The 20,663-nt window shown below is 42.3% G+C and overlaps 1 protein-coding gene across 7 annotated transcripts in view; it reads left to right on the top strand.

Annotated features, from left to right (window-relative positions):
• The window catches only part of ARHGEF7 (Rho guanine nucleotide exchange factor 7), a 202,310-nt gene that overhangs the window by 94,256 nt on the left and 87,391 nt on the right, over window positions 1-20,663 (top strand). For all 7 annotated transcript variants that reach the window (XM_034758145.1, XM_034758150.1, XM_034758152.1 and 4 more), the window contains exon 5: window positions 831-1,032. In XM_034758145.1, the coding sequence (XP_034614036.1) occupies window positions 831-1,032 (202 nt within the window). The remainder of the gene's footprint in view (window positions 1-830; window positions 1,033-20,663) is intronic.

Raw genomic sequence — 20,663 nt, 5'->3', positions numbered from 1 at the left:
AATTGGTCCCTCCCCTTCATCCACAACTGCTGGATCCTGCCCGGCCTGCCAGGTAAGTGGAGCTGGCCAGCGCCTCTCAGCTGGGCTGCCTGCTCCACTGCTGAGCTCAGAGCCTAGCAGGGAGGGGTGCCAGAGGTAGGCCCCAGCACCCCCGCAGGGAGCCGCTGACTGATGGGCTGGTGCTGTGTCCTGGGCCTGTGCCAGCCATCCTGCCACTGTGTCAGGGAGCGTAACGCTGCCCCTCACCTAGAGTATGAGGCTGTACGCACCGCCCTCCAGCACCCCCCAAATAATGCCTCCAGCAACACTCTTAAGTATCCTCTCCCATCCCAGAACACAGAACCCTCCAGCACCCCTAAATACCCCCTCCCACTACACACACACGCCTCCCTAGAGCCCACCAACTGTACTGCCCCCCGGCTCCCCTTCTCCTTCCCCCGGCAGTGTCTTCTGTTTGGGAACTTGAAACAGGGTAACCCTAGGTAGTTGCCAAAGACATTTTCAATTTGTGCTGTTCATAGAGATCTTGAATCTGATCTTTGAAGAGCACAAATCTTTTTCATTTTACTTTTGTTGGCCTTGCCTGATTCTAAGAAGTCTGAGTGGGATAAAGTACTGCTTAGATTGAAAGACACAAATCATAGAAATACAATGGCAAGATAGATGAACCCTTGCATATTGGGATCTGCAGGCCTTGTTGTACAGCTTCTGATAAAAATGGTGTTTTAATTTTAATATGTTTCTGTTTGATGAAGAGACTTGTATATTGGTCATGAAATAACCCTTACGCACCTAAAGTTCTGTCTTTCATTTGCGTTTTCACTTTTTAGGACATGACCGATAACAGCAATCATCAGCTGGTGGTGAGAGCAAAATTCAGTTTTCAACAGACCAATGAAGATGAACTTTCTTTTGCAAAAGGAGACATTATTCATGTCACGAGAGTGGAAGAAGGAGGCTGGTGGGAAGGGACTCACAATGGCAAAACAGGATGGTTTCCTAGTAACTATGTCCGAGAAATAAAATCAAATGGTAAGTCTGAAAGAGAACATATTTGCAAAATGTGATTCTTGGCTTTCAAGAAGAGATGGAAATAACTAATTATGTTTCCTAATGCTAATGAATGTGTGATTAGTGTTCAGTATGTACACTCAATCTGTCCCAGCCATAAGAATCCTTAATTCTTACAAATTATTAACATTAGTTTTTGTTCCTAGATTGAATGCATGGGGGAGGAACATTTTTCAAGGAGCTGAGAGAGTGCGCTATAGAGATGTAGACATATCTCTGTTTGTATCCACTATATTTACAATTATGTTTGCCTTTGTCACTTATAACTATTGATTTCAGTATTGTGTAGGGGTTTGTTCTGGTGTTGACTTCTGTTATTGATCAATAACATTTCAAGGGAGGCTCTCCACATTCTCTACTAAAATCTTACCATCTATCTAGGCTGCTTACTACATAGGTGTTTCATGGAAATGATCATAGAATATCAGGGTTGGAAGGGACCTCAGGAGGTCATCTAGTCCAACCCCCTGCTCAAAGCAGGACCAATCCCTAGACAGCTTTTTGCCCCAAATCCCTAAATGGCCCTCTCAAGGATTGAACTCATAACCCTGGGCTTAGTAGGCCAATGCTCAAACCACTGAGCTATCCCTCCCCTGCATTGTGCTTTTTTATTATTGACCACTGCATGGACAACCCTTGACTTTTAATGTTCTGTACTTTGCATATAATATCTAAAGAAGCCAGAGTGTTCTTAAAAGATAATCTCCAACAACATGGAATTGAAAGTTTTAAATGGAACATGTCATATTTTTTTAATAAAACATTTATGTTTTTGAAGTAAGTATGAATAATCGTATTTCTATATTGCTAGCTATATATTTTAAGCATGCCTTTGTACATTTTCAAAGTGATTCTTTCTGACTGTCTTCCTGCTCAAAATATGTATATTATTTTGAGAGGAGACAGGCTTTCTATTTCATTGTGTATTTCAATAAATTGTCTCCACACACTGGATTTTTTTTTTTATAAATTTTTTATGACTGCAGTGTAAAGGGAAAAATACTGGTGAGCGTGCACACGCACATACACACATATATAATATTCATAAACTTTGGGCAAGATTAGCTTCTTTAGACAGAAGGATAACTTGTTAGTTAAATTTGGATGCGTGTTATGATGATATACATGTAACCGTTCCCATCTGTCACACCGATTTTTATATGAAATCTCTCTTCTTCCTTTAAATAAATTTCCTTTTCATTTTATAATTGAGATCAAATGCTGTGTGTCATACAGGCGTGGTGGTCTAAGGTAAAACTGGTAAACTGAGATACGCTATTCCTTTGGGAACAGAGGATCTGGGATTTCTGTGTGCATCCAGTGATCAGGGACTGGATTCTACAGGGAGCCACTTTGAAGGGACTAGGAGGTTGGGGTGCATCTTACAAGCCTTGTCTTTGCCTTGCAGGTAGGCTTATGCACATATTCCCCATGATTTAAGAGGGAGTGTGCTTGAGTAGCTGATAAGCTGATTTTGTTAGGGAGTTAACAGCCATGCAATATATGTAGGGCCCTACCAAATTGATGGTCAATTTTGGTCAATTTCACAGCCAGGGGGTTCTAAAATTAAGCAATTTCACGTTTTCAGGTGTTTACATCTGAATTTTCATGGTGTTGTAACTGTGAGGGGTCTCAACCCAAAATGCGGTCAGGGTGGTGGGTGGGGGGGTCACAAGGCTATTGGGATTGCCACCCTTACTTCTGATCTTCTGCTGGTAGGGGTGCTGCCTTCAGAGCTGGGCAGTCAGAGAGGAAGGCTGCTGGTGGGGTGCCCAGCTGTAAAGCCAGCATCACCTCCAGCAGCAGCGCAGAAGTGAGGGTCACAGGGTATGGGGGGTGGGTTACTATTGGTCTGGTTTTCCTGGCAGTCTCCTGTCCCAGTGGGGGGCTGACAGCTGGGGCTATAGTTGGAAGGGTTATAGTTCCTTCCGCAGCTTCGTGGGGCGGGGGGAGGCAACAGCTGGAGCCATCTGAGCTTCCTGCAGCTGGAGGAGATCCCAGAGGTGGGTCTAACCCACCCCAGGAACAGCCCCTACAGGGGAAGAGGAAATCTCCTCCCTTCCCATCCCCAGTGGATTAGCAGCTGGAGCTCTGTGCAGGGCAGGAGCCCCTGGCTGGATGCCAGATTTCACGGGAGATTAGATTTCACAGCCATGAATTTGGTAGGGCCCTAAATATATGCAAGACTGCCTGATTCTGGAGGCAGGTGGTAACAAGGTGACTGTTAGCCCTGGGTGCCCCGAAAAAGTCACAGTGGTGTAGTTGGCGGGATCAGTACCCTGTTTGCTAGCTAACCAAAAATCGCCCTTCCAGCATTTATAAGCCAGAGACTTGGAGATTCAAAAGTAACAAGGTTGGAAACAAATAAAGTAAAGGTTGGAGTTTATTAATTTGTTTATCTGGGTAAAGGAAATAAATTATAAGATGAGTAAACAGAATAAATGGCAAAGAGATCACACTGAATAACCAAAAGGTGACTGAGCTCAAGGGATTAACAGACTTAGAGGACCAACATGACACAGTTCTCAATGAGGCAGCCAAAAAGGTGGGGTGTGCCCCCCTCCTTTCCAAGGGGTACAGAGGAATGTTTGGGGGGCGAGCGATGACAGCAGATGCCGGGCCTCGGGCTCTCAACTGCAGCCCCAAGTGGCGGGATTTAGGGAGACTCAGGCCAGCCCCGTGCGGTGTCCCATTTTTCCTTGGGAAATATGGTCACCCTATGTAGATTAGGCTATGAGGTGTCATGTTTTTAAAGGGTCTCCATTAAAATGGTATCAAATTACACCAGAGGAATGTTGCCTCAAATTCAGAAACCTCAAAAAATTTGATATGTTAAGTCATGGAGAATATGACGGTGGATTATTTGGGAACATGGATAAAGAATAAAGACGCAGATAGCCATGATGAGTTGATAGATCAGTTTCTCCAGCAGCAGTTCTTCGAGGTTGGCTCTAAGGAAGTGTGAACTACTGTGTGGGAAGAAACTCCAGCATTAGTGGAAGCAGCGGCGGAAACAGCTGACTTGTACAAACAAGAGAGACTATTCAGGGAACTCAGGCTGCACAGGGAAGGCCAAAACCCTGGAGTAAAAGTGGATTCCCAGTTTGTCTGTGGGAATACGGAAGGGATTGAGGGAGCCAAGTCCACACTGCCTCAGTACTGGTCTCCTCCTAGTAACTAGTTATTGGACCCCGGCCAAAGAAGGTTTTACTCTTGGGTCCCTTGATCACATGAAAAGTCAATGCCCTAAGTATGGGGGTTCCAAGTTCATTCCCCATCCTATGCGGGTTAATGCAGCTACCCTTGAGTCAGACTTCAGGGGTGGCAGAGGGAGCCCTGTTTAATGTTGTCAGGTCTGTCTTCATGGAGCGAGACAAAAGAGTTCTTTGAAAGGCTAAAGTAAAAGGTAAAGTGTGCCGGGGTGGTGAGACACTGGTGCTCAGATTTCCCTGGTCAGGAGGGATGTGATTATGGGGGGAGTAGTATGCTTCCTGAGGAGAGGTGAAGCTGCTAGCTTTAGGACAGATACAATACTTTTAGCCTGCATCAAATTAGCATGGGAAAGTGTAAGGGGTACTTTGAAGGTGGGGCTTCTTGAGAATTTACCATCTGATGCGTTGGTTGGGAATGATGTAATCTCACTGCCCAAAGCTGTTGATATTGTGACCTGTAGTAAAAGGGAATATGTCCCTAAGTACACAGAAAGTAACTGCTGAGGAGGGAAAAGGGAGCGGAAGCTGCTTCTCCCTTATCAGCAGAGAGAGGGTAGTTTATCACAAGGGCAGAGGGAGGGAGAGTCTTTTTCACCTGCGACAGCTCTCTTTGAAAGCAAAAGTTTAACAGATTTTTGCTACAGAGCAGGATGCAGACCTCTCCCTAAAAAGCATAAAAGCCGCCGTCCTCAGTAATGCCCCAGATAAAGAGATCAAGGGAAAGCTCTTACAGGAGCGGGAAGGGTGTGCAGAGAAGACCTGATGAGGGGGAAAAAATAAAAGTTCTGGAGAATCCTACAAACAATTGTTTGTGCTCTCAGAGCATCATGTGGAGTTAATGTTACTAGTCCACAATTGTCCCATTGCAGGTCACTTGGGCGCAGAGAGGACATATGGAAGGTTAAAGAAAAAATTTTGTTGGCTTGATATTCAAAATAAGGTAAAGGAAAACTGCAGCACTTGTGACTTATGTCAGAAATGGAAAAAGCCTGTGGGACGCTGCAAGGGTCCCTTGCATCACTTACCAATAATCAAGGAAACATTTCACACTGTTGCCATGGACATTAGAGGCCCACTATCCAAGGCTACCCAGAGAGGAAAAAAAAAAGAGTATATTGGTAGTAGTGGATTTTGTCACTAGGGGCATGTCTACACTACAAAATTAAATCGACTTAAGGCAGCTTATGTCGACCTAATTATGTAAGCGTACATACTACAGTGTTCCTCCCGCCGCTGTAACTCGCCTGCTATGCTGACCTAGTAAATCCACCTCGAGGAGCGGCGTAAGGCTTAGGTCAATGTAGTTCCGGCTTCGCTGTGTCTCTATAGAAACCAAGTGTCTGTTGGCTGTCAGTGTGGCTGACAGCCAGAGCAGTGAAATTGACAAGAATTCTGCTGGTGGGGTTCCTGTTTTAAAATTGGGTGGAGGGTGCTCCAGCTGTGAGCCCAGCAGCGCTGACTGCTGCAGCCTCGCTGCCTGGTGCTGAGAGCCTGTGGTGTGGGCTCCCAACAGAGGTCCCAGCTGGAGCCTGTCTGGAGCCCGGGCTGGGCTCTCAGTTCTCTGCTGTTCATGGAGTTCCCTGCTGAAGCCTGGCTGCCCCCCAAGCACTCAGCTCCCCACTCCGCATGGAGCTCCCTCCTGGGAACAGAGGATCTGGGATTTCTGTGTGTATCCAGCGGTCAGGGACTGAGTACCTCAGGGAGTCACATTGAAGGGACTCGGTGGTTGGGGTGCAGGTTGACAACAGAAGACAGGGTTGGTATAGCCCAGAGGAGAGTGTTTGAGTGTCTGACAGGCCAGTTTTGTTAGGGAGTTAACATCCAGGTAATATCAGCAAGACCTTACCGTGGAGGCAGGAGGTAACAAAGGACTCTCAGCCCTGGATGCCCTGAAAAGCATGTCAGAGTTGTTTTGAATTAAGGGACTCTGTGCATTTTCAGGAGGCTGTACTTGATTATAATAAATGTCATCGATCTGTTATAGTTCATGTTTTTAACAAAACGAATAATAATAAAAAAATAGAAAAGGCATTTGCTACTTAAATACTCTGTTGTAATTCTTATAAGACTTGTAAAAGTATACATTTGCTTTAAAGGTTGTAAAAAAAAAAAGATAGATGTATATTTGTTGAAATTTATGCTGAAGTCAGGCATGAAACTAGACTCTAATCTTTGATATAGGAAATGTTAGATCTTAATTTGTAATACTTCCCTTCTATAGTACGTAGCGTATGAGGGTGGTATGGTGGAGAGAAGAGAGATCTGGAGGGAAAGGTAGAACAATATGGAATTACATAGGATTAAATCTGAGATTAAATTTTGGTTGTTGCCTCTTCTCATTTGCAATTCAGTTGCTAACTGCACTGTAATTAGTGTGATGTTCAGTTTAGGGTGGTTAACAAAACTAACAACACCTGTATGGTGCATCATATGATCTGCAAAGAAAAAAAAATCTGCTGCCTAATTTTATTGCTATATGATGTGCAAACAAAATCTGAACTTTGTACTAAAAGGATTTTTTTTTTGGTTGCCTTTTTAACATGAGAAAAATCACGTTTTGTCTACTCTCTGGAGAAATAATAGGATTATGTCTTTGCAGATTCCAAGAAAGGAAATCTATCAATTGAGAAGGGAAATTATTTTTATTCTGACTGTTTTCATAGAATCATAGGAGGGTATGTCTACAATAGAAATGTAAGTTGAACTATATTAGGTTGACTTGCAGCCACCACAGTAATTACACTACACTCCTTGGGTCGGTGATGCGCGTCCTCACCGTGAGCGCTCCCAACGATCTAAGAGGGGCAGTGGGAGAGCTGAGAGCCCCGTCTTTCAGTTCCATTGGCAGCTCTCTGCTGAGAGCCCGGCTACGCCACAGGCTTCCAGTGGGCTGGCCCCTCTTTCTTTCCCCTGTTTCCTTTTGGGAGCAGGGGAAGCTGCCTGGGGCTTCTCGCTTCCCCGTTCCCTGCCAGGAGTGCGGGAAAAGCTGCCCAGGACTTCCTGCCCCCGGGGAGTGAGGTTCAGCTGCCACAGCTTCTCAGCCTTGCCTCGCTTGCTTCCTGTTGGGAGCCGGCAGCCTCATCAATTTCATGGCCCCCAGCACAGAGCCCTGAAATTGACAAGACAGCCAACAGCCCATGCAAGGGACACAGTGTCTGCACAGACGCTGCATCGCCCTAACTACACTGAGGTAAGCCCTACGCCTCTTGTGTAGGTGGAGTTATTATGTTGGTGTAGTATGGCACTTACATCGGCAGGACAAGGCTGTAGTGTAGACGCTGACATAATTAGGTCGACAGAAGCTGCCTTACATCGACCTAACTGTGTAGCGTAAACCAGCCTATAGAAATGTAGGGCTGGAACAGACTTTGAAAGGTTGTCTAGTTCAGCTTCCTGCATTGAGGCAGGACCAAGTAAAAGTAGATCATCCCTGCCAGGTGTTTGCCTAACATGTTCTTAAACCTCCCGTGATGGGGATTCCACAACCTCCTGCGGAAGTCTGTTCCAGTGCTTAACTATCCTTATAATTAGAAGGTTTTTCCTAGTATCTAACCGAAATCTCCCTTGCTGCAAATTAAACCTGCTATTTCTTGTCCCACCTTCAGAGAACATAGAGAACAATTGATTATTGTCCTCTTTATAACAGCTCTTAACATATTTGAAGACTCTTATCAGGTCCCCTCAGTCTGTCCTCAAGACTAAACATGCCCAGGTTTTTAAAATCTTTCCTTATGGGTCAGGTTTTCTAAGCCTTTTGTCATTTTTGTTGCTCTCCTCTGGACTCTCTTCAATTTTTCCATATCTTTCTGTGACGGGTCCACTGCCTCGCCCCTCTTCCTGGGCCCGCTAGCTGTCCCAGTAAAGTGCAGAGAGGCCTTCAGTTATGCAGCACCCGTGGCTTTATTTACACTCAGTTCTCCCACCACCAGGCTTAGTTCCTTCTTTTCCTGCAGTCAGCCCACAGCTAGGAGACTAACCTTTCCCTGGCTGCTTTTCTGCTGGCTCCCAGCCCTTATGACTGCTGGCTAGTCAGGCCTGCAGGTGGAGCCAATCCGCAGGCCAGGCATCAGGTCTGTTTCCTCAGCCCCAACCTATTTCTCTTGATTGGAGCTGGCTGAGCAGGGGTAATTAGGTGCTTTTGCAACAGCACCTTGCTACACTTTCCTAAAGTGTGGTACCCAGAACTGGACACAGTACTCCAGCTAAGGGCCAGGGCTGAGTAGAGCAGGACAATTACCTCTCCTGTCTTACGTATGACACTCAGGTTAACAGACCCTAGAATATTAGCCTGTTTCACATACTGTTGACTCAAATTCAATTGATCGCTATAACCTCCCAGGTCCTTTTCAGCAATACTATTGTCTCACCAGTTATTCTCCATTTTGTCATTGCAGTTTTAAAACTATTTTTGGCATCTGGTTGGAGATAAACAAAAAGCAGGTTTTGTTTCTGTCAGAAAAATGAACCCCCTTTAAGCCTTTGTTTACATTGTAAAGAATCAAAAAGAAGGGCACATCTCCCCACCCCCTCCTTTGGTCCCCTTTAAAGTCTACAGAATACTTATTTTTCTTCCAAGAGATATTTTGAACAGCAGATAGCAAGTTATTTGAAGTGAGAGAATATCCTTATTTTCATCCCTCTGTGTAAATACTACATATGACGAGGCAAAAAAGATTTGCTGGATAAAAATATTTACTGGGTAGCGTATTTGATAGCATGTCTTTTTTGTAAAAAAAAAAAAAAAAAAAAAAAAATCACAAAACTAAACTTGAGAAGGTGCGATTTAATCATGGATTTCTACATAAAAGTACATTCTTGTTGGTTGTTATAACCTTAATACATATTCTTCACAACTCACAGATGTAGGTTTCATTTTTAGAAAGTACACACTATACATTCTTTATGTGATTTATTTTGAAAACTTTTCAGATTAGTTTTACAGCTGTATCAGAAAATGAATGATTGTTTGGTTATATCATTTTTCAAAGGTAATTGAAGCAGATATTTGTGAAGTAATTGGGAGGTGAACTATCTCCAGTTCAACAGGTTAAAAAAAAATCATTAATATTTGGAGGATTTTCTTACTATGCTGTATTAGGAGGGAGAACATCACCAGACAGACATTTAAGTTGTTTTAGTTAACTAAAACAACAATGTTATGTACTCTGGATTTTTTTCTTCAACTGCAAACATACAATATTTTTACAAAACAAGCATATGAATTTTTGAATTTAGTTAAACATTCAAGTTTCTTAAAATCAGGTTTATTTTTGTTAAAATTGTTTTTAACTAAAATAGTTAATGAAATATTTTTATAAAATGAAACAAAACAAAAATTGAATCGACTATGTCAGCCAGGTCAACATTAGAAACTTAAAATATTGGCTTCTCCAGCTAACTCAGTCATCTTCACCTTTATTTTCCTGTTTGTCTATAATCTGGAAAAGAAAAACAAGCTTTCCTGCTTTTTCAAGTCCCAAATGGTTTCTCAATTTGGAATGAATTAATCCAAAGGAAGAAAATATTCTTTCTACACCGGCAGAAGAAGCCACTGCTGTTAAAAGTGAGATTATCACTTCAACAGTCTCTGAATCCAAGTGCTTAAGTGACTTTTACCAGTTCACTTGTGTGACTTTCTTTAAAACATCATCAGCAAACATATATTTCTTGAATGGTTCACCCTTAGCTCTGAAGTTTCTTATAGTTGGCATTATGGAGATATGATTGCTGGATGTCCATGTCATAGCCATCTCCTCCTCTTCAACAGTTAAGGTTTGACCCTGGTAGGGAGAATATTTGCAAGAAAATGAGCTGAAGATAGATTTGTCCCATTTGGTTTTTTTAGTGCTTGTAATTTAACTCAGTCATTGCATATTTCTCTTTTTAAGATCTCACTCAGTTCCTTCCACATTTCAACAGCGTCAGTAATAAAACAGCTATTTCCCTGCATTTTGTTCAAGGCTACAGAAATAGGCATCAGGGTACTCAGCATGTGTTCAACATTTCTCTTAAGCCCTGTGGCGGGATGACGACTCACTGGCACGGCGCCTCCTGCTGGTCGTCCGGGAATTAGCTCTTTCCAGCCCAGAGCGCTCTCTGCAGGATTGTGTCTCGCCTGCCACTGGCCCCATGTCCTTTCCAGACCCTGGTGTCCTTTTATGTCAGGGCTCTGCCCCTGCAGTAACCTACAATCTGGGTCTCCCCATACAGGGAAACCCCCAATCCCCTCCTTTCCTCAGTGGCTACTGCCAGTCATTGTCTAGCCCCCACTTCCTGGGGCAGACTGTAGTCTATAAACCACTCATCATCGGCAAAGGGGGGTTGGACCAGCTGCCTCTGCCTAGATCTGGGCTGCCCCTCTGCAGCCCCAGTACCCTTTTGTGGGCCCTTAACTCAGCCTGCAGCCTGGGGCTCCCCGGCTCCCTCTGCCCTTTCACAGCACTGCTTCACCTCAGGTACCCTGCTCAGCTCCCAGGCAGCCAGGTCCTTCCCTCTTAAAAGCTAGAGAGAGTGTCTCTCTTAGCCTCTGGCCCTCAGCCCTCTTATAGGGCCAGCTGTGGCCTGATTGGGGTGTGGCCCCACCTGTGGCTGCCTTCCCCATCAGCCTATACTTTGGCTCACAACCCTAGCCCTGTCCCAGGGCTAGTTGTAACTCTTTCAGGGCCTACAAGCCCAATCTTGAGAACTTTGGCTGTGACAGTGCCATCTATTTTTTCACGATTTTGTTCACAAACTGTCATCAGATTAGGTCAGTTCTTGATATAGTGCTCAAAACAGTTCACTACTGAGTTCCATCATATGTCTTGTGGAAGAGTTAGCTTGGTTCCTCCCACTTCTTTCAGAGCAGCTGCTGCAAAGTGGTTGTTATGGAAGTATTTTGCAATTTCAACAAATTAGCCTTTATTTCTGGAACACTGAAGTCTTTGGCTAGGAGGTGCATCAAATGAGCACTGCAACCATATGTTATTAGTTTGGGACTCTCTTCTAAATAATTTCTTCTCCTCTTGGATACATTTGCAGCATTGTCTGTGACCAAGATGCATACTAGACATTTGAATTTTTTTTCACAGTTTGTTATAGCTTTTACTGCTACTTCTTGTAAGTATTCTGCTTTGTGTGCATTTCCTGATGTATCAATTGTTTCTGTAAGGAAGATATTCCCTTCTTCTGTTGTCACAAAGCACATACAACAGGATCATTGTGGACATTGCTCCACCCATCAAGACTCAGGTTAACAATTTAATCCTCTAGACCTTTTGCATACGGCTCAATTTCTCTTTCATACACTTTAACCAGCAATTTGCCTGAGATATCTGCTCTGTTGGGTGGACTGTATCCTGGTCTTAATAACTGAATCATGTTAATGGAGTGTGGGTTCTCAATCATATGGAAAGGAGAGTTTGTTGCATAAACAAACCGGGTGATTTTTTCATCAATTACCTCTTTTTGTAATCAGCTTGTTCTTATCACAAACATACCTATGTTTGTTTCTGGATGATGGAGATTTTTTTCTTTTTGCTACAGGTGATATACTGTGGCTATGTGACATACATGATGTGACTGAAACACTGTCATTGGCAGATAACTCTGAAACTATAGAAAATGATGGTGATCTTGAAGGTGGATAGTCTTCAGAATCCTGTATGTTGAGGATGGATTCTCCTAAACAAAATAAGTTAATGCAGTTATTTAATGATTATTACCATACTGCTGCTTTAGTGTAACTCATTGCATTCACTGACATTCAGTACTACTTTACTACTTTAAAGGTAAAACTGTAAAAGGAAGATCTGCCTATTTCAGCTGTTTATTTTTTATCACAACTGCATCTAAAATGATAGTACCATAGAGTAACAACTATATTTTTTTCTCAAACATGACAATTCAAGAATAGTCCAGAAGAAAGACAGGCAGCCCTCAAGAAAGAAGTATGAAATAAAAAAGTTTACTAACCTGAAGATCCTGCATGTTCAGTCGTATTCCTTTCATTAACATTACGTGAATATATTGTCTGATACTATAGAATTATAATTTATAATCCCTATTCCATGATGAGATACATTCTAGCTCAAAGATATCTTAATTAAAACTATCTTTAGATAGGTTTTTTCCTTAAAAAGCATTTTATCAAAAAAACCCAATTTTAAATAAAAAAAAATCTGATTTTTTTTTAAACATTGATTTTTATCCACCCTGTTTCACATAGGCAGTGATGTGTCTTGTATAGTAAAAGGAGAAATCTGGAGATTTGTTTTAAGAGATGGTTAATTTGAGATGAATAAGAAATCATACTTGGCAATGATACAAGTACTTACATGTGACTGTCATTTGGTTCACAGATCTTTAATCAATCATGTGATCACTTGGCAAAACTTTAATGTTCTTTTCTAATTACGCCCGAAATTAAAACAAAATATTCTGTAGTCAGATGCTGAACACTCTTTGTTATGTAGCATACTAATTTCCAAGGGTTGATATAAGGGAAGACAGTAGAAGCAATAAAAATCATGTTTTTCTCTCCATGCTATTTTCCGTAGTACATTCTATCTTAATGTTTGTTGTCCAACAGCTGTTCTTCACTTGTATGGTTTGCTTCTTCCTGTTGCCTTCATTTGTGCACTAGTTCTTCTGATTGTTTTGCTGTAGCAGAGATATTGTTGGCTTGTTCTTTCATTCAAATTCTTAGCCTTGGAGACAGCATTTTATCCAGGCTGTAATAGTGAGAAGAGAAGGTATGGTTTTATCAAACTTTATTTTTATGCACTGCTGATTTACTGAATAATTTTTTTTTACTTTTCCTGCCACTCTGTTCCCATAAAATATCTTTACCTCTTTCTGTTTCTAAAATTTAACCTGCTACTTAGATTCGTTTTCAAATCAGCTGTCTTAATGACTGTAGACTTATCAAGTAGATTTGTTGAGCACTTACAATGTGCTTGGTGCTGTACAAATATATAAGGAAACTAGGAATTTAAATCTAGTGTAGGTGCAAATAGAATAGTTAACACACACAGTCTGGTGATAGGAATTTAAGATGACAAAGAAATCTTGCAGAAGTTGTGGTTGAAATGTTTTGCTGAAGAAGTGTGTTCTGGAGTGCAAGGAGGTAGTTTTCCCCCTGACAGTAAACCTGATGTAAGTTAGCAACATGTGGAAGAGTCTTGAGTGATAAAACGCATGAGACTGAATAGAAGATAAACCAGACAATTTCTATTTTCTAACAAAAAAAATAAAATAAAAAGCTTGGAAAGAGTCAGGTGTGGCTCAGAGCCATTTGCAGTCTCTTAAAAAAGCAGCTATTTGTAAAGGACAAAATTGTTTGTTGTATGCAATGTTGTTATTGATGTGGTCCCTGGATATGAGAGAGACAAGCTTTCAAGCTTATACAGAGTTCTTCTTCAGGTCTTGCTCTGGGTAGGCTTGAAAGCTTGTCTCTTCTCACCAACCGAAGTTGGTCCAAGATATTACCTCACCCAACGTATCTCTCTAAAATCATTTGTTTCAGACAGTCTGAGATGTTTTATGTGCATTTATAGAAGGTTATTCAAATAGTCTTCCTAGCTGTGATCATGAGCACGAGGGTGAGCATTTCTACTCTATGTAACAGGTACTATGGGCTATAACAAGGATGGGGGGGGGGCGAGTTTTGAGTTTACCTGGAGCTTAAAGAAAATGTTTTAATCAGGCTGTGGGAAGTAGGTCTCTGCTGATAATGATGATTACTGGGACGAGCTCTCTATTTAAGTAGAATTAGATAGGAAGGAATATAATTCTTGGTTACTCAGAATGGAAACTTCAGTAACAAGTAACCTCTTTGTCCCATCCTTGTTCTAGTTTTGTCCCTTTGAGTGCTGGGTCAGATGCTCGTTTCTATGGGATTTGGTTTTTAGATTTTTACATATTTTCAGTGAGAATGGAACTGGGGCTCTCAAAACTGGGACCTGGGGGATTTGAGTCTTATCAAGAAATGGTCTCCGAGTCAGTTCATTATGACAGGAGGCTCACACACGCAGGAGGTTATGACATTCAGTGCTGTATGACGCATAATAATGAGGGGAGTGTTACCTAGTGACAAGTGTGGGACAGGATACCAGGGTATTATTCCTGGTTCTGACACCGTCTCACTGGGTGAATTGCTGGATTTGCTTGGGTGAATTATATATCCTCTGTCAGTTTCCCCATATGTTTAGTAGGATTGATACCTATTTCATAGGTGTATTAGAACAGTGTTTCTCAAACAGTGAGTCCCGATTCACTTGTGGAAAGGGTCTTGCCAGTGGCTGCCCCCCGTATCACACCTTGCCTCACGCATCCTAGAAGCACCCGCCCAACCAGGGCCTGGGAGGGGTAGGGGGAAGGGAGGGACAGTTTGCCCCACGTCCCCATTTAAGAGGATCCTCAAACCCAGTGGCGTTACAACATGCACTGGGTCATGGCACCACTTGAGTTTAGCATGGCCTCCCCTTCATCATGATAGAGGGGGGCCAGGCCAAACCTACATGGTGCTGTGACCTTGTGTGCTGGGTCTCAACACCCAGTAGCTAGGCCCAGCACTGTGGGACAGGAGCAGTTGCTGCAAGTGAGTGTGAAGTGGGCTTGTTCTCCAATAACTCCTGCCTCCTCAGGGCCTCCCCTGCTAGCCTGGGCTACAGGGCTGGGGAAAACTGAGTAGGTAGCTGAGGTGGCCTACCTGGGGAGGGGAGAGGGAAATGGAGTTGGGCAGGGGTACTAGTAGTGTGGAAAGCATGTCATGTTTTGATTTTTCTTTTTTCTTTGTGTTTGAATTACTTAAGAAAGTGTGTGTGTGTATGTACGTATATTTACACACACATTCTTTACATGTAAAGATGGGTCCCCAAAAAAGATAAAATGAATGTGGTGGGTTAGCTTAGTAAAAGGTTTTGGAACCACTGTGTTAATAAATTATGCATCATAATGTTTCTCAAATTATTTGAAAGCCTCTGATGAAAGAGGCCACAAAAATGAAAAGTTTTGTTATTTATGATTATTAATACTAAGAAAGTAATTTCATCTCACATGTCCTTGCTGCCACCTCCACATACTGCATCACACAGTTGGTCATTTCCATTGTGGCTCTTTTTATACCCTTCTATGAAGCAAGGCCCTGACCAGAGGCAGAATACCAGATGTGATCTGACAACTCATCTGACGTGCTATGTCAAATCCTATATTTCTAGAGCAGGGATCAGCAACCTTTGGTCCGCGGCGCACCAGAGTAAGCACCCTGGTGGGCTGGGCCGGTTTGTTTACCTCCCACATCCGGAGGTTCGGCAAGTAAACAAACTGGCCCGGCATACCAGGGGGCTTACCTTGGCGGGCCACAGTATATACAGTATATAATGAACCTACCAAGTGATTTGGGAATATCTGAATTTGATCCTACGGTTCTGTGGTTAATTGATAAGAATTGTTTTAGCTGAGTAGTTCATAGTCTGAAATTCTAATTATTTATCTATTCCAACAAAAATCTCTGGTACTTTACAGCAGTTTTTTAAAGAGAAAAGTAAAATTGGGGAAATAATTAATTTTTACCTACTTGAATGGACATTTGACCAGTCAAAAAAATAATTGGTTGATTGGTCTACTTTTATCAAATTAATGTAAAAAATGGTCAAATATTTTAAAGCACTAATTTATTAGAACAGTAACATCAGTAACAAAAAGAGCAAGACTTTATGGTCGTAGTAGGCTTAGCCTTGGGTACTTAGGTCTAATTTTAAAAAAAAAGTTATTTCTTAACTGAGTTGTTTTAACTCAGAAAAATGTGAAACACAATGAAGTTCTAAAAAAATGAAAGAATAATTATTATTACCTTTTTTATTTATCAATGTTAGGCTAGCATTTAAATGAGCATTATTCAAGGGTGAACAGTTACAAAAAGGAAAGAAAAATGAAATTAAATAAAACAAACGTGGCAACTAAAAAAGAAAAGTAATTTTGAAATGCACTTAAGATAGGTAAGCAGCAGGCCAATTCTCTTAGCAGCTTAATGATTGTGCATCTTTTCTCTTTTTGTTGGGGGAGGAGTTTTAATGACGGTGAACTTTTCTCTCTCTCCCTCACTCCCTTGTGGCTTAATTTCTATGGCTATGTCTACACTGCAATTATAAACCCGTGGCTGGGCCCATGTTAGCTGATTTGGGCTCGGGCTGCAGGGCTGTTTAATTGGAGCATAGACTTCCGGGCTCACGATGTAACCCTGTGAGGTAGGAGGGTCCTAGAGCTCGGGCTACTGCAGTCTGAGACCGGAAGTCTACACTGCAAATAAACAGCCCCCACAGCCCAAGGCACGCGAGGCTGAATCAATTGTCTAATTGCAGTGTAGATATACCCTATGTTTGTCTAATCAGTTTAGATTGTAAGTTCTTTTAGGCAGGAACTGTGTCTTTAAATTGTAAACCAGCATGTATGTTAATGTCCTGGTATACAAGTAAAGATATCTATACACACACACATGCAATGTTAGTTCCAGAAGCTTGCAGCCAGTCAAGATGCTCAACTTTAATTTGGTCACCTTTTTCCTAACAGGTGGCATTAGCATATGGTAAAGTGAATGATCGAGGCATTTAAGTAGTCTTGTTAACAGATGGCACCAGGATGAAATGAAAAAAGGTAGGCTGCTGCCTACGTCAAGACATTCTCGTTGCAATATTTTTTTAATAATTAAGCATGGACAACAAATAGGTGATCAATGGACATTATTTGTCTGCTCAGTACACCAGCTTGCCAAGCTTATGTGATGTAGCAGGTGGAAGAAGAGAGCCAGCACTATATGACCAACCAGCATTCTACAGGTCACTAGCAAGTGGTAGTCCATAGACCACAGTTTAAGAACTTCTGTACTACGATAGTCTTCAGACACCTGTATGTGTGTGACAGACGAGTTGTGTGAGGTAATATCTTTTGTTGGACCAGCTTTTGTTGGTGAAATAGACAAGGTTTTGAGCTTACAGAGCTCTTCCTCAGATCTGGGAAAGCTACCCAGAGTGTCACAGCTAAATATAAGGTTGAACAAACTGTTTAGCATAAGGAGTTCACATGTTGTAAGAGACCATTCAAAGAGAACTGCGCAGTTAACTCCTCTGCAGTCATAGGACAAAGGAGGGTAGTGAGTTATAGATTGTTGTAAAGAGCCATAAATTCAGCATCTTTATTAAATCCGTGATTTTTAGTATGTAAGAAAGTTATGAATTTGAGCTCCCAGGCTTTTTTTTGAAGGTGTTGTGCAGGTTTCTTTTGAGCATAGGAACTGAGAGGTCAGATATAGAGTGATCGCTTTGTGAAAAGTGTTCGTACCCTGTGTGCTATGATATGATTTTGTCTTCTATTATTTTTCTGTGCAAGTTCATTTGAGAGCATAGTGATTGTCTGGTTTCGCCCACAGAGTTGTTGGGGCATTAGATGCATTGCATGAGGTACACCTCAGGTTGTGAGAGGCATGTGTAGGACCCTGTGGAGGGGGAGTATTGAGCACTGTAGCAGTGGAGATATGTCTGCAGGTTTTGCATCTGTTCTTTTGGGCTCTTGTGCCCCTTTGAGTTGGTGTGTCCTGGTCAGTGGGAAGCTTGTTCAGAAGTAGATTCTCCCAGGGTATTTGGATGGACCTGTTCCATGATGTGATCTACTTCTCTGGTGGAGTGTCCTTGTTTGGGGAAGGTGGTTTTAAGTGTGTTAAGGAGTATATCCTAGATTTTATCCTTACATAAGAACATAAGAAAGGCCGTACCGGGTCAGACCAAAGGTCCATCCAGCCCAGTATCCTGTCTACCGACAGTGGCCAATACCAGATGCCCCAGAGGGAGTAAACCCAACAGGCAATGATCAAGTGATCTCTCTCCTGCCATCCATCTCCACCCTCTGACAGACAGAGGCTAGGTACACCATTCCTTACCCGTCCTGGCTAATAGCCATTAATGGACTTAACCACCATGAATTTATCTAGTTCTCTTTTAAACTCTGTTATAGTCCTAGCCTTCACAACCTCCTCAGGTAAGGAGTTCCACAAGTTGACTGTGCGCTGCGTGAAGAAGAACTTCCTTTTATTTGTTTTAAACCTACTGCCTATTAATTTCATTTGATGACCCCTAGTTCTTGTATTATGGGAATAAGTAAATAACTTTTCCTTATCCACTTTCTCCACATCACTCATGATTTTATATACCTCTATCATATCCCCGCTTAGTCTCCTCTTTTCCAAGCTGAAGAGTCCTAGCCTCTTTAATCTCTCCTCATATGGGACCCGTTCCAAATCCTTAATCATTTTAGTTGCCCTTTTCTGAACCTTTTCTAGTGCCAGTATATCTTTTTTGAGATGAGGAGACCACATCTGTACGCAGTATTCGAGATGAGGGCGTACCATCGATTTATATAAGGGCAATAATATATTCTCAGTCTTATTCTCTATCCCCTTTTTAATGATTCCTAACATCCTGTTTGCTTTTTTGACTGCCTCTGAACACTGCGTGGACGTTTTCAGAGAACTATCCACGATGACTCCGAGATCTTTTTCCTGACTTGTTGTAGCTAAATTAGTCCCCATCATATTGTATGTATAGTTGGGGTTATTTTTTCCAATGTGCATTACTTTACATTTATCCACATTAAATTTCATTTGCCATTTTGTTGACCAATCACTTAGTTTTGTGAGATCTTTTTGAAATTCTTCACAGTCTGCTTTGGACTTAACTATCTTTAGCAGTTTAGTATCATCTGCAAACTTTGCCACCTCACTGTTTACCCCTTTCTCCAGATCATTTATGAATAAGTTGAATAGGATCGGTCCGAGGACTGACCCTTGGGGAACACCACTAGTTACCCCTCTCCATTCTGAGAATTTACCATTAATTCCTACCCTTTGTTCTCTGTCTTTTAACCAGTTCTCAATCCATGAAAGGACCTTCCCTTTTATCCCATGGCAGCTTAATTTACATAAGAGCCTTTGGTGAGGGACCTTGTCAAAGGCTTTCTGGAAATCTAAGTACACTATGTCCACTGGATCCCCCTTGTCCACATGTTTGTTGACCCCTTCAAAGAATTCTAATAGATTAGTAAGACACGATTTCCCTTTACAGAAACCATGTTGACTATTGCTCAACGGTTTATGTTTTTCTATGTGTCGGACAATTTTATTCTTAACTATTGTTTCGACTAATTTGCCCGGTACTGACGTTAGACTTACTGGTTTGTAATTGCCGGGATCACCTCTAGAGCCCTTTTTAAATATTGGCGTTACATTAGCTAACTTCCAGTCATTGGGTACAGAAGCTGATTTAAAGGACAGGTTACAAACCTTAGTTAACAGTTCCGCAGCATATTCTGTGCTGTCTGAGTGCCTTGCTGTAGATAACAGATTTCTTGGTGTGTTTGGGGTGGATTACTGAATCTGTGGAAGTAGGTGTGGTGATCCGTTGGTTTCTTGTATATAGTTGTCTGCAGCGTTCTATTGCTGAAGCTGATCGTGGTGTCTAGGAAGTTGATGCTAGTGTGGGAACATTCTAAAAAGAGTTTGATAGATAGGTAGTGGTTGCTGAAGTTGCATTGGAAATCTCAGAGGGAGTTTAAGTCCTTTTTCCAGAGGATTTAAATATCCTCGATTTATCTCAGGTGTATTATTGGTTTCACGGAGTGTTTTTTTGCAGTTCTTTCTCAAGGTGGCCTATGAAGAGGCTGGCATATCGGGGAGCCATCTTAGTACCCATGGCTGTTCCCATGATTTGGACAAAGTGTTCATTGTTGCTTGTAAAGTTGTTATGGGTGAGGATGAAATGGATGAGCTTGGTGATGTGTTTGGGCTACATAGCTGAGCGTTGTCCATTATCTTGTTGATGTTTGAGGCAGGCAGCGATGCTGTCACTGTGAGGGATGTTGGTGTATAGGGAGGTGATATACACAGTGGCCTTGTTTGTGTATCTTGGGAAGCCTGTAGAAGGCCCCTGGAGTAAGTTCATGGGGGATGAGGTTGCAGAGTTTCTCTTGGAGTTCTTTGGAGAAAGATTTGATGATATCCTCAAATTCTTGGGTGCATTGCAGTATGGGATTTTCTTTGAGTTCTTTATAATAAGTGGTGTTGGAGAGTACATCTGCAATGGATAAAAAATCCATGGCTTCGTGTCTCAGAGCCCGGTCAATTGACTCAAGCTCACAGGGATCAGGGTTTGCGGCTAAAAATAGCCGTGTAGATGTTTGGGCTGGAGCCCAGCCCCAACAGCGACACTGTAGTTTTTAGCCCCACAGCCTGAGTCCCATGAGCCTGAGTCAGCTGACCTGGGTCAGCTGCGGCTGTGTCGTGGGTCTTTTATTGCAGTGTAGATGTACACGGAGAGAGTTGTTGGTTGGGCTCGTTGACATAGTCAGCACTGT

This window comes from Trachemys scripta, chromosome 1 (assembly GCF_013100865.1).
Source record: "Trachemys scripta elegans isolate TJP31775 chromosome 1, CAS_Tse_1.0, whole genome shotgun sequence".
In the NCBI taxonomy this organism is placed as follows: Eukaryota; Metazoa; Chordata; order Testudines; family Emydidae; genus Trachemys; species Trachemys scripta.
Note: the sequence above shows the minus strand (reverse complement) of the source record. Positions and strands in the feature narration are given on the sequence as shown.